Here is an 11,304-nt window from a genome sequence, read left to right as displayed (position 1 = left end):
CGTTCCCTCTACAACGGGCTGTGTGTCAATAGCAAACTAACCGTAGGCTAATTCGGTGGTGCTATACAGTAATTGTGCCTCGGGCTTGCGGATTTTTGAGATCTTCCTCGACGACTAAAGATAATGTGCACATGATAGACCACAGCTATAGACTATCTATTCAGCCCTGAAAACACCAGAACACTGGAACACCAGAACACCACGGACACAAACCGTCACTAAATCGTCACTCTGCATACCACCAATCCGGCTCAGTCACCTCTCCCGGCGTCCTACCGACGCAGTCCCCACCTGGACAGCTGTTCGGGTCTGGAAAAAAGAGCCTTGGCCGGTATTTTGTCTGCTATGCCCGAGTCAGTCTTTTCGAGCCAAAAAATTATCTGGCTATGAGTGCGGATAGACCAGCTACTAGGTATGCACTCTCGTTCTCCAATTTATTTCATCCCTAGCCCATTGGCCTTGTTGGCTGACATGGGCTTCTCTTAGTTTTGGTGATTCCAACACCGTTCCCCTTACACCGAAAGAAACACCAACATCCGCCCAATTCCCACCGGCCGTCTTCGAGACCCCAAAGGCCAACCAGGGCAGCTTTGACGACCTGTCCGGTTGGACCCCACGCTTCGCCGAAGAATACTCTGTTTTCAACAATACGCCAGGGAATCTGCGGGGCACATCAGGCCCGTTTCCTAAGCTCCCTGACTCTATACAGCTTTCTTCGAGCCATAAAAGGTTGCTCTCTGCCGATAGTATAGCCGCTGAGATAGCATCTCATGCCAATCACTACTCGCCAAACCCGGCCCTCCCTTTACCACCTGTCGACCCGTCTCGTCGGCTGCCATCGTCACCCTCCACCGCCGGACCCTTTCCCAGTCCTATAGAAGCGGGTTGTCAAAACGATTCACAACAGAGATTAGGTAAAAAGGTTCGCCGTGGAACACTGGTGCATTCGCCCTCACAAACTGTCACGCCCCCGCCGTCGGCTCGTAAGAGTGAACGGCGGCTTGCTCCAAAGCCGCACACTAACAGTATGCAACATGAGGAATACGAAAATGAGTTCACGACGGGAATGCCGCAACAGCAACATATGCTTGGCAGTTTCGTCAGCGCGCCTATGGATATGTTTGGGATGCCATTGTCGGCCCCTGTGACAGCACCCGTTTATGACGAAACCCAGAGCTTTTGGGATCCGGGCATGAGTGGAATGGACATTGACTTTTCAATACCCGTGGCCAATTCTTTCCATGGCACCACTAACCATAGGTCCATGGAGTCACTGGACTGGGGGGTTACCAACGAGATGTTTCAGGAGACGAACGTGGTACCACCTAAGAACCAAGAGATCCAACCACAAAAGAAGGAGCGCTTACTTGCGCCGAAGCCAACCCTCATGCCAAACGTAGACACAAGTATGACAGAGGCTCCTGCTTTTCCTCAGTCTTTTCAGGTACCAACAGAAGATTCGTTTGCACCTCTCAATGTTGGTGGTGTGGACCCCGGCCTTTTGCTCACTCGTCCTCCTTCATCGAGTATGGAGCTAGCTACTTTCGACCCAATGGCACAGCCAATTTTGATGGATTCGCTGCCATCTCCTCAGCTCCCACCACCGCCTGCGAGGGAACTAAAACGTGCACAGATACGGCGCTCAGCCAGCTCCAGAGAAATCGGCAAGACCAAGAAAGATGAGCGAACTAGTCCCCCTCTCCTAGCTTCAAGTCGCCCAGGGCTTCTCCGTAGTGCTAGTGAAACGAGGGGACGGAAACCTACCAGTCGAGCTGGAGTCTCGACCAGCCTGGCACCATCTGGCCGCAATGGTCTCTCAACAAATAACAGATCAGCTTCCCAAGGTTCTCGGACGAGTGGGCGAACATCACCACTTAAGATCCATCAGCGGCTTTCCAGTTTGAGCTCCATTCCGGAACACAGCGGCCCTCGGACCCGCACGTCTGTACGATTTACAATTGATTCTCGAGGTCGGGCTCGTGCTGAGACAACCGTCATTGTTGACGAGGAGCAACAAACGCCCACAGGTAGACGTCAGCGGAGAGAAGAGAAGAAAGATTGGGAGTCTTCTGATGATGAATCTTCATCAACAGACGAGGAGCCTATTATCATTCCGAGCAGAAATTCTTCGTTTGCACTGCCAGAATCTAAGGCGCCATCGTATATTCGCCCTGCCCATACAACTCACCGAAGTTTCAGTGATCAGAGCACCAGTAGCCTGGGGATTTATTATGCCGAACCCAACTCTTCCCAGGGTGACCCTGACAGTGACGCGGAAACCATTATGAATGTAGCAATCAATCATAGCAATAACCGAGGCGATGCCATGAGTGAGCTGCGGAAAGTGCGCGAGAAGCGACAGAGACGAGTCCCGATTCTTGCTACTAGCAATCTCCCCATGTCAGGCGCACCCTTTAGCGCAAGTGCCACGATCTCCAGCCAGTCAACAGACCGCGGTAATCAAATCCGGTGTGTCTGCAACACCACCCTGAGCCATATCAATGGAGATGGCTATATGGTGCAATGGTAAACAACGCCCCTCAACGAATAATGTGCGCTCGTGGCAAGGTTACTAATGTGCAAGCTCGTAGTGAATCATGTGAGATGTGGCTGCATGGGAAATGCATAAAGATTACTCGACAAACGTTACCACGAGTATATATATGTGCTTTCTGTGCCAATACACCAAACGCGCAGGGCGTACGTGGCCGAGGAGCCCAGAGAGGCGTGGCAGGGCTGAACCCTCGCACGTCCACGACGTCTCCGTTAGCACGCAAGACGGTGCGCTCATTTAGATGACGCAAGCATCACTATCAGAAGGTGAAGATGTGAGAACTGATGACTCTGGGTCTATGCGAATGAGGTAGAATCTTATGTGATATGGATATAAATAAATGGACGAGTCTCTTTTGTTTTGTACGGAGGACGAACGGCCTGTCGGGAGCTGCTAGGGATTATTCATACATAGCTCATGATACCCTGCTATAGATATTTGTGCAAGTGAAATAGGGGACGGCTTCCAGATGCGCGGGTTCAGCAAACTGTTAAGAAAGATACGCGAGGGCCGAATACCGGTGCTCTAAAGCCAAAGCAAACCTTATATTTGTCTTCACTCTAGGTTTGGTACCTACTTACCCAGTCTATGGCTTGGTCGAAACAATAACGGAACAAAACGACCTTTGACTGACCCATATATGATTTGAGATTTAATTAATCTACCAATTCCAGGGGTAGCATCGTGGTGAACAACATATTTTTTTTTCTCTTGCAACCGTGCTTTCCAACATATACGGGGCTACGATGTTACCTCATAGGAATATCCATAGGGGCCCGACTCTGTTAAGATCCGGTATCTGCAGGTCTGACATGTAGATGACTCGGCTAGAGCTAACTGCTATTATTTCACAATGATTCAATGATGTGTCCTACCGCTACTGATGCCCGGGGTTTAAAACGAGCTGTGAAATATTGATCAAATCTTGCTCTTTGACAAAGTAGCGATTAGCGCCGAGAAAGCTGGCCGCCGATCTCGGATGGTGGGGTGAAATATACCGAGCTTGCTCTCGCTTGGTGTGTAGTCTTGGTGTGTAGTCGATCGCGGGGCACACTCGATCGAGCTTCACAGAGCTCCAGCTTCGGAGCTTGTTTCTATTTATCTGGTTATTTCTGTATCCTCCTACTACCGCCCCCTTCTCAACAGTGGAAAGGCATTGACCAACCTTTATTCATCATCGTATTCATTTTTTGTTGTTGATTCCATTATTGGCAGACGGGCAATTGGCATTTATAATCATTCACCTTGCATTGATAAAGTCTAACGCATCATCTCTCCTCTCGCATCCTACCATTTACATCATGGCGCCGTTTAATATTGTCGTCTTCGGAGGCGATCATGCGGGCCCCGAGGTTGTGGCCGAAGCTGTAAAGGTATGTGTGCGACCGTAACCTGCAGTCTTTGTACAACTGAACTCTCGAAAGGACAACAGACTGACCAAATAAACCCCCCCAAAAATAGGTCCTCCAGGCTGTAGAATCAAATAGCTCCTCTGGAGTCCAATTTAATCTGCAAGAACATTTGCTCGGTGGTGTACGTCCGGTCTATCTGCGCTCTTTGCATTGATTTCTCGCGCATCTCCTATAGCAGGCTAACAGAGCGTTGTGTTGTCTATTTACAGTGCTCTATCGATGCCCACGGCACCCCTCTCACAGACGCCGCCCTCGACGCCGCCAAGGCCGCTGATGCGGTATTGCTCGGCGCCATCGGAGGTCCGAAATGGGGCACGGGCAAGGTGCGTCCCGAGCAAGGCATTTTGAAGTTGCGCAAGGAGATGGGTACATACGGCAACCTCCGACCTTGCTTCTTCCCGTCGCAATCGCTGGTCGAGTACTCGCCCCTCAAAGCCGAGGTGTGCAAGGGCACCGACTTCACCATCGTGCGCGAGCTGACGGGCGGCATCTACTTCGGTGAGCGTAAGGAGGATGAAGGAGACGGCACGGCCATGGACACGGAGCCGTACTCACGGCCCGAGATTGAGCGCATCACGCGCTTGGCCGCGCACCTAGCCCTTGCGCGCAACCCGCCCGCCCCCGTATGGAGTCTCGACAAGGCCAACGTGCTCGCCACGAGCCGGCTGTGGCGCAAGGTCTTCACCGAGGTCATGGAGAAGGAGTTCCCGCAGCTGGAGTTTCACCACCAGCTCATCGATAGTGCGGCCATGATCATGGTCAAGAACCCCCGAGGTCTCAACGGTGTCGTCGTCACGAGCAATCTGTTCGGCGACATCATCAGCGACGAGGCTAGCGTTATCCCTGGTAGTATCGGCCTGAGCCCCAGCGCGAGCTTGAGTGGTATTCCCGACGGCAAGAGTCGATGCAATGGGATCTACGAGCCTATCCATGGTGAGTAACAATATTTTCGGTGTCTAGAATCGTGGAATGTTCGACAGATAGGGGGTTGAAAGATGAATACGCAGATTCGCTAATCAGAGAAATACAAACTACAGGCTCAGCCCCGGATATTTCAGGCCAGGGTATAGTGAACCCCATCGGAACGATTCTATCGGTGGCCATGATGTGCCGGTATTCCCTCCGATTGCCCAAGGAGGCCGAGGCCATCGAGAAGGCCGTTGAGGCCGTGCTAGATGGCGGTGCCAGGACCAAGGACCTTGGCGGTAACTTGGGCACGAAAGAGATGGGCGATGCGGTTGTCGCTGAACTTGTCAAGATATTGAAGGCATAGGTCTGCCCGATCTCTTGCCTATAAGATCAGTAAAATTTAAAAGAAAACCATGAAAGAATAGCTGGTGCTGCCTAGCGTGATTTTACATATCGACAGACTCACAGGTCTGGAAAGTCTCGATAGGGAAACTACAAGTTTCCACGGAGATAATCGAAATTAGTGAATTAGTTTTCGTGGTTATATCGCCTTTGTCTAATAGTAAAGTTTGAGCATTCGGGGTCATACTCCGATGAATATTCCATAATATGGGAGCTTTCTCACCGAATGAATGTATCAGCTGATCAGGAATTTCATATATTTTTTTGGGAATTTCCAAACTAACATGTAATATATCGCGACTTAAAATACGAGCCAGAACACCATGCCATGCCATGCCAACCCACATACTGAAAATGCAATTGGTACACACAATCACCTCCATAACCCAAAAGGGGAAGCGACCCCCCAGAATAGAACGCCCATCCCAAAAAGCAGAGTAGTACGCGAACATCCAAAGAGACCAGATGTCATCAACATAGCAAACTGAAGATAATACCAGCTCGATCAATCCTTATCCCACCGTCCTTGGCCCCCTTCCTCACGCATTCCCAGCCCCAGCAGCATTAATACTCCCTCCCGCTCCCGTTGCCGTTCCCACAGCGCCATCGCCGCGCGTAGCAGCCACGACCCTCGCGGCGTCGTCGCGCAGCTCGGGCATGGCGTTCTCGATCTCGCCGGCCAGGACGTCGCGGAAGGAGGCGAAGGCGCTCTGCTTGCCGCGCATCAGCTGGTTCCCGCGGCGCACGAGCTCGACGAACTCGCGCGTGTAGACGTCCGGGTTGCGCCCGTTGTCGACGTACTGGACGAGCTCGGGGGGCACCTGGGGCAGGGTCCGCGTCGTGGACGTGCGGTAGATGGTCTGGAGAGAGCGCGAGAGCGCCGTGAGCTCGGCCGCGAGGACGTCGCGCGAGGTCGGGGGCCGCGAGGGCGAGGGCGAGGACGTGGTGCTGTCGTACGCGGTTATTTGGACCATTATGTTGTGCATGGATTGGATTGTGTCTTTGAGCTGTTCTGTTGGGAAGGGGGGATTCTTGTTAGTTTGCTTTGGCCTTAGGGGGTTTTTTGGTCTTTTTTTTTTTTTTTTTTTGCGAATGGAATGGTATGGAGAGATAGATGGAAGGGCGGTGGCTTACGCTCGAGGAGGTTGTGGTCTACGTTTGGCATTGGCGCCATGATGGTATATGTGTTTCCGTCGTCTGTTCTTGTGATTCTCTAGCTATGTTTTCGTTTGCGCGTGGTGTGCGGATGATAGATGCGCTTGTCGTCGTCGTCGACGTCGATATTCCAAAGGTAGGTTAATGAATGTCAAAGACGCAGATGGTGGTTTGACGATCTTAGAAGCTGGGATAGGTACCTGGGTACAGTAGCTGGGCATGGTACAGGGGAGAGTGTCAGATAGCCAATTAAACATGAGAGAATTTACCCCAGATTTCCACGTTGCATACTAAGTACCCCGGTACCTCCCATGATCTGCCCTGGCCGGTTATAATGTATAATTTATCTGGTAACACAGATTCCACTCGATATATAATTAACTTGGCTGCATATAACTATATATATATAATGTGGTGATACAAAACGACCCAGTCCATTCAACCAACCACGCGCGCACACGTGCTCGGCTTGCAAATACTCCCCAATTCCACCTTTAAAACGTCATTCCCCCAAAACCCCCATGTACTTCCATCTCTATCGTAGGTGACTACTTCTACTTTGTCTTCATGTTCTCGCCGGTCTTTCTCCTCTCAAGTTCATCCTCAATCCTCTTCTTGAGCTCCTCCTCGCCCTCTTCTGCAACCGCGTCCCGATCCCAGTTCAAGATAATAGCCACAGCCGCCGGTCCACCAATGATGAACCAGAAAGCCGCCTTGCGAAGCATCGCTCCCAGGCTAGGATTCTTGACGGTCCTCTGGTGGAGATACATGGCCCAGAGCACCATAGGGAGGGTACCCACGTAAAAGTCGTAGTGTAGGAAGTGCTGGGCCAGGATGGCGAGATCGCCGGACTTGTATGTCGCCGGATCGACAGTCGGGGCCGCATACCACGGGGAGGGGATGAAGGTCTTGGAGAACGAGAGGGTGCGGAAAACGGGCGCATAGTATGGAAACGCGTGGCTCAGGAACTCGCGGCCCGCCTGGGGCATCACCGTCAGGAGCACGATGGGGATGTGGCTAGTGCCGCAGAGGGCAAGCGCGAATTCATAGACACCTCGCACGGCAACCATGTATCCATGGCCATGTGTCGTGGGCTCGTTCTCCTCGTTCACGGGACTCAGGCTGCCGAGCGCGTAGTAGCATGCGTAGTGTAGCAGACCGAGCCCGAGGATCGTGAGCGCAGGGAATGGTTGCCAGATAGCAATCCATTTGTAGTGTGTGGCGGCCGTCTGGCCGAACAGGCGGGGCATGCTCATGAAGATGGCCGGAACGATGAAGGTCAGAGTCACCGCCATGGGGAGTAGTGCCAAGTCCCAGAGATAGACGAATAGAGTGCGACGTGCGCCTGCGCCATCGCCGTTCTTGAGCTTCGCCGTGGGTGACGTGAAGAGATGCAGGGCGAGATACAGCGGGATGGTAAAAGTCCAGGTGACATTCTGGAAGATCAAACCGACAGTGCCGATCGCAGAGACCAGTCTGCCGCGGTTGCCGACGCGCTTGGCCTCGAGCACCAGGATGGTCCAGGCAGCGGCAAACTGCGCCATGCCCCAGATGTAGAACATGGTCACATCCCAGGGCACGTTGCCATCAATGATGGCAGAGAAGAAGCCGATCATGCCGCTGAGCTGGTAGTCAATGGCGGCCACGCCCGTGTACGTCGCTAAGAACGGTGACGGCGCCCCCTTCAGAGACGCGACCTTGCCCGAGCCGACGGCCCCAATGACCTCGCTTAGCCCATTTCGAAGCAGCGTGCCGATGGTGGCATTGCCGCCGAACAGCGAGGCGCCGACGAAGAGCGGTGCAAGGACATACTTCATGTCAAACCCCTATGAGTTGCAAATACGTTAGCTTCAATGGCTTCAATGGCTTGTTACTTTCAATTGACGTCACGGGGAACGGTTGGGTGATGGTGATGGTGATGGACGACGGTCACTCACCATGATGATTGAATCTCTTTCTCTCTTGTGGCATCAACCGGCCTAGTCAATTGAATCCGAAAGGGGAGAAGACTCAAGATGATGAAGACCAGCGAAACGCTAATGGAAGAGGCTGTCTTTTCAGAAGTTGATGAAATGAGGTGAACCTAAGGTAGGGATAAGTTATTACTAGGTACTGTACCGAATTGTAGATCAAGGCTCCGAGTGGGGTCGGCTGTCTCTGGGACCTTTGCTTATCTATCTACTTAGGAATTACTTATACTCATTATTGTGCGCCACTACCCAAAACGCTGCCAAGAACTAGGTATACTGACATATGTAGTTGTGATTTCGATATCGATATTTTCTACGTACACTGTCTCAATTCCAATGGTGTCTAGATGAGATGGCTCTATGTGCTTGTATGCATGCCTACATGATTCAGATAGAGTCTTAGCAGCAACAAATGTGAAAAAGGTTTCTCTCGCTCTATGCTTTCAAATACATATATATATGCATGCCTCTCTCACTTTCTTAAACACTTAGATTGCTTTTTCACTGCGGCGGAGAGCTAGCAAACGTTCAACCTCCCGGACCGGATACGAAGCCCAGGCATAGAATGCGTAATTTCGGTCCTTGATCGCATTTGGCACGAACTTCCTCAGCAATTCAAAGTTTTGGGCTAGCACCTCTTCGCTAGATCGCTGATCAATTCGGGATGAGATGCAGATGGACACAGCGTGGTCGTAGCGGACTTGGTTGTAGATGTTCAACAGATCGCTGACTTGCTCCGGCGCTGTGTCGGCCCCGAAGAGCGCCCCGAGCGCCGCCGCGTCTTCGATGGCCTGTGCGCCACCCTGTCCTTGATCTGCTCCCGAATTAGCATGGCGAGCTCAGCCTGTGGGGTGGGTTCATATGAGGATCGAGGTCAAGATGAGAGCAAAACTTACGCGGAAGCATTGGATGTGCGGCATCGCCTAAGAGAGCAAGCTTTCCTTTGAAGAATGTTGGGGGAGGGTTCCGTGTCACCAACGTCCAGAGCTTAAGATCTTCTGCCATCTTGCCAAACTCCCTAACCGTCTCATTATATCCCTCGAGGTTTGCCATAAGATCATCTAAGTTCCCTGCATTGTGCCACGATGCCTCGGGCCCCAGATCATCATTGGTACGGACAAAACAAGCAACGTTGAGAAGAGTGCCAGACCGGCAGGGGTAAATGATCATACGTCCATTAGCTGCTGCAATGCCGCTGAGTTGGTTTAGGCCAATCTTGTCCACGAAGGCCTTGACTAAAGGATTCGTCACGGCCTTCTCGACGGGGACCAAGAAACGAAATACTTTTTGGCCAGTGTTGACTATATCAGCGCCGTTGCTGATTACGGCTGTGACTGTTCGGGACTATAGCCGAGGCTTAGAAGTGAGGCATGACGAGAGTGAGGGCACCTACGTGAATACCGTCGGCTCCAACCACCAGGTCACCCTGGACGGTTCGTCCATCTTCGAAATGGACCTCTCCTGTTTCTGCATTCTGTATTGGCCTCGTGTTAGGCCGCTCTTTCCAGTGTCAGAGGCACCTTGGGGTCACTCACCACCGACTTAACCTTTGACCTCAAATGAATCTTCACGGCCCGGCCTTGGAAGCCTTTCTCCGCGTGGGCTCTGAGGCTACTGTGGATATCGACACGATGGGTCATCAGCCATGGCTCCGTGACGCCCAGTTTCTCCTGGCCCTCCTTCAGAGTCTATCGAAGAATAGTGTGAGCATGTAAGCATTTGAATAGTTCTCACGGATATCGACATGGAGTGAACTATAATGGCTGAGGAATAGCTCACCACGAGTGTTTCAATGTGCTCGAGTTTCGGAGAGTAAAACTGTATGGCTTCGCAGCCAACGGGGTATAAGGTCTCAAAGTCGAGATCCCACCTCTTGAGCACGCGAGTTGCGTTCGGCGCAAGATGAATAGCGGCGCCGACCTCATTGAGGAACGACGAGCTCTCGTAGACCTTGGAGTATTCTCGTCAGTATAATAACAGGAATGTATATATAGAACTATGCTATCGTAGATTCTTCACCTCAACGTCGTGTCCTGCACGATTCAGCGCAATAGCCGCGCTCAAGCCGCCAATACCAGCTCCGACTATGATGACCTTCATTATCGTTGTGAAGGTGACGCTGTTTTCTATTTGGCTTTTAAGGTGGATTACTGGGCAGCGATTTCTTTGCTGATCTCTAATATCACTTCCTCTACGTGCCAAAATCGTAGGTTCGTTGATGGGGTTTTATTAGACAAGTACGTATATCGCAAGAGTAATCAATAACCTAACATATTGCCCTTTAAATACTCGTTTTGTCATCATTGTTCTTCCCTGCCACGCGCGAATCGCCGACCTGCTTCACGAACCAATGTAAGGTCAACATAAGGCCTTACCTGATCTAGTTTGGTTGCTACTCTCAAAAACCGACAACGGTGTCGCTCTAGTTTGGGGGCCGCTGTCTTCCGGAGAGCCTCGAGTGCGCAATGAACCGAGAGAACGATCGCCTGCTTCCAGCTTTGACCCTTTCCCGCTCGGCTCGGTGTAGCCCAGAACCCCTTTGGGATGCAACGGTCGGCCGAGCTTACACAAACCAAGTGAAAAGCCGTCAACCCACGCCGAGAGACGGAGCTCAATTGACTACTTACCCCCTCTTGATACGTCTTTGTTTATTAGCCTCTCTTACAACACGAGATGATGTGATGCGCTTGTCCTATTCCCTCATCATTACAACGTTATGCCAAGATATACTGGGGCATAGTTACTCTCGGCAACGGAGCTTGTGTTCGCCGCATCGGCAGAATATGAAGTGCGATATGCCGGGTACGTGTGCTAAGCGAGCCTTTTACGAATAAGAAGTGCGGAATCCTCAAATGAACCACCCATATACTATGTAAGCAATGAGTTTCCCCCGCGAGACGAC

General features: G+C 51.7%; 4 protein-coding genes across 4 annotated transcripts; 1 reads left to right on the top strand and 3 right to left on the bottom strand.

Annotated features, from left to right (window-relative positions):
* Positions 1-386: 386 nt before the first annotated feature.
* F5B22DRAFT_632568 (uncharacterized protein) lies at positions 387-5,239 on the top strand (the record flags this gene model as incomplete). Its single annotated transcript, XM_047976711.1, has 10 exons — positions 387-412; positions 487-2,526; positions 2,592-2,781; positions 3,579-3,659; positions 3,814-3,927; positions 4,016-4,087; positions 4,176-4,289; positions 4,386-4,452; positions 4,486-4,899; positions 5,004-5,239. The coding sequence occupies 10 exons, from the start codon at positions 387-389 to the stop codon at positions 5,237-5,239; spliced, it is 3,354 nt and encodes a 1,117-aa protein (XP_047836477.1).
* A 278-nt stretch (positions 5,240-5,517) lies between these two features.
* F5B22DRAFT_583528 (transcription factor subunit Med10 of mediator complex-domain-containing protein) lies at positions 5,518-6,774 on the bottom strand. The gene is made up of 2 exons (XM_047973374.1): positions 6,412-6,774; positions 5,518-6,289 (listed from the first exon to the last, which is right to left on the bottom strand). The coding sequence occupies exons 1-2, from the start codon at positions 6,449-6,451 to the stop codon at positions 5,817-5,819; spliced, it is 513 nt and encodes a 170-aa protein (XP_047836476.1). The 5' UTR covers positions 6,452-6,774; the 3' UTR covers positions 5,518-5,816.
* On the bottom strand, positions 6,775-8,664 carry F5B22DRAFT_583526 (uncharacterized protein). Its single transcript, XM_047973373.1, has 2 exons — positions 8,370-8,664; positions 6,775-8,258 (listed from the first exon to the last, which is right to left on the bottom strand). The coding sequence occupies exons 1-2, from the start codon at positions 8,370-8,372 to the stop codon at positions 6,987-6,989; spliced, it is 1,275 nt and encodes a 424-aa protein (XP_047836475.1). The 5' UTR covers positions 8,373-8,664; the 3' UTR covers positions 6,775-6,986.
* A 14-nt stretch (positions 8,665-8,678) lies between these two features.
* F5B22DRAFT_583524 (uncharacterized protein) lies at positions 8,679-10,631 on the bottom strand. The gene is made up of 6 exons (XM_047973372.1): positions 10,422-10,631; positions 10,182-10,352; positions 9,938-10,090; positions 9,796-9,876; positions 9,299-9,746; positions 8,679-9,216 (listed from the first exon to the last, which is right to left on the bottom strand). Exons 1-6 carry the CDS (start codon positions 10,500-10,502, stop codon positions 8,891-8,893), a joined length of 1,260 nt encoding a protein of 419 aa, XP_047836474.1. The 5' UTR covers positions 10,503-10,631; the 3' UTR covers positions 8,679-8,890.
* Between the last annotated feature and the right edge of the window lie 673 nt (positions 10,632-11,304).

Source organism: Xylaria bambusicola (assembly GCF_022495145.1).
Source record: "Xylaria bambusicola strain CBS 139988 unplaced genomic scaffold F5B22scaffold_1, whole genome shotgun sequence".
Classification (NCBI taxonomy): domain Eukaryota; kingdom Fungi; phylum Ascomycota; class Sordariomycetes; order Xylariales; family Xylariaceae; genus Xylaria; species Xylaria bambusicola.
Note: the sequence above shows the minus strand (reverse complement) of the source record. Positions and strands in the feature narration are given on the sequence as shown.

Bases quoted from the DNA above. Each gene is read 5' to 3' on its own strand.
- F5B22DRAFT_583524 (XM_047973372.1), bottom strand. From the start codon at position 10,502: ATGAAGGTCATCATAGTCGGAGCTGGTATTGGCGGCTTGAGCGCGGCT. The intron at 10,353-10,421 runs GTGAAGAATCTA...GAATACTCCAAG, and splicing joins GTGCAGGACACGACGTTGAG to GTCTACGAGAGCTCGTCGTT. The intron at 10,091-10,181 runs GTGAGCTATTCC...ATTCTTCGATAG, and splicing joins AGCACATTGAAACACTCGTG to ACTCTGAAGGAGGGCCAGGA.
- F5B22DRAFT_583528 (XM_047973374.1), bottom strand. From the start codon at position 6,451: ATGGCGCCAATGCCAAACGTAGACCACAACCTCCTCGAGC. The intron at 6,290-6,411 runs GTAAGCCACCGC...CCTTCCCAACAG, and splicing joins AGACCACAACCTCCTCGAGC to AACAGCTCAAAGACACAATC.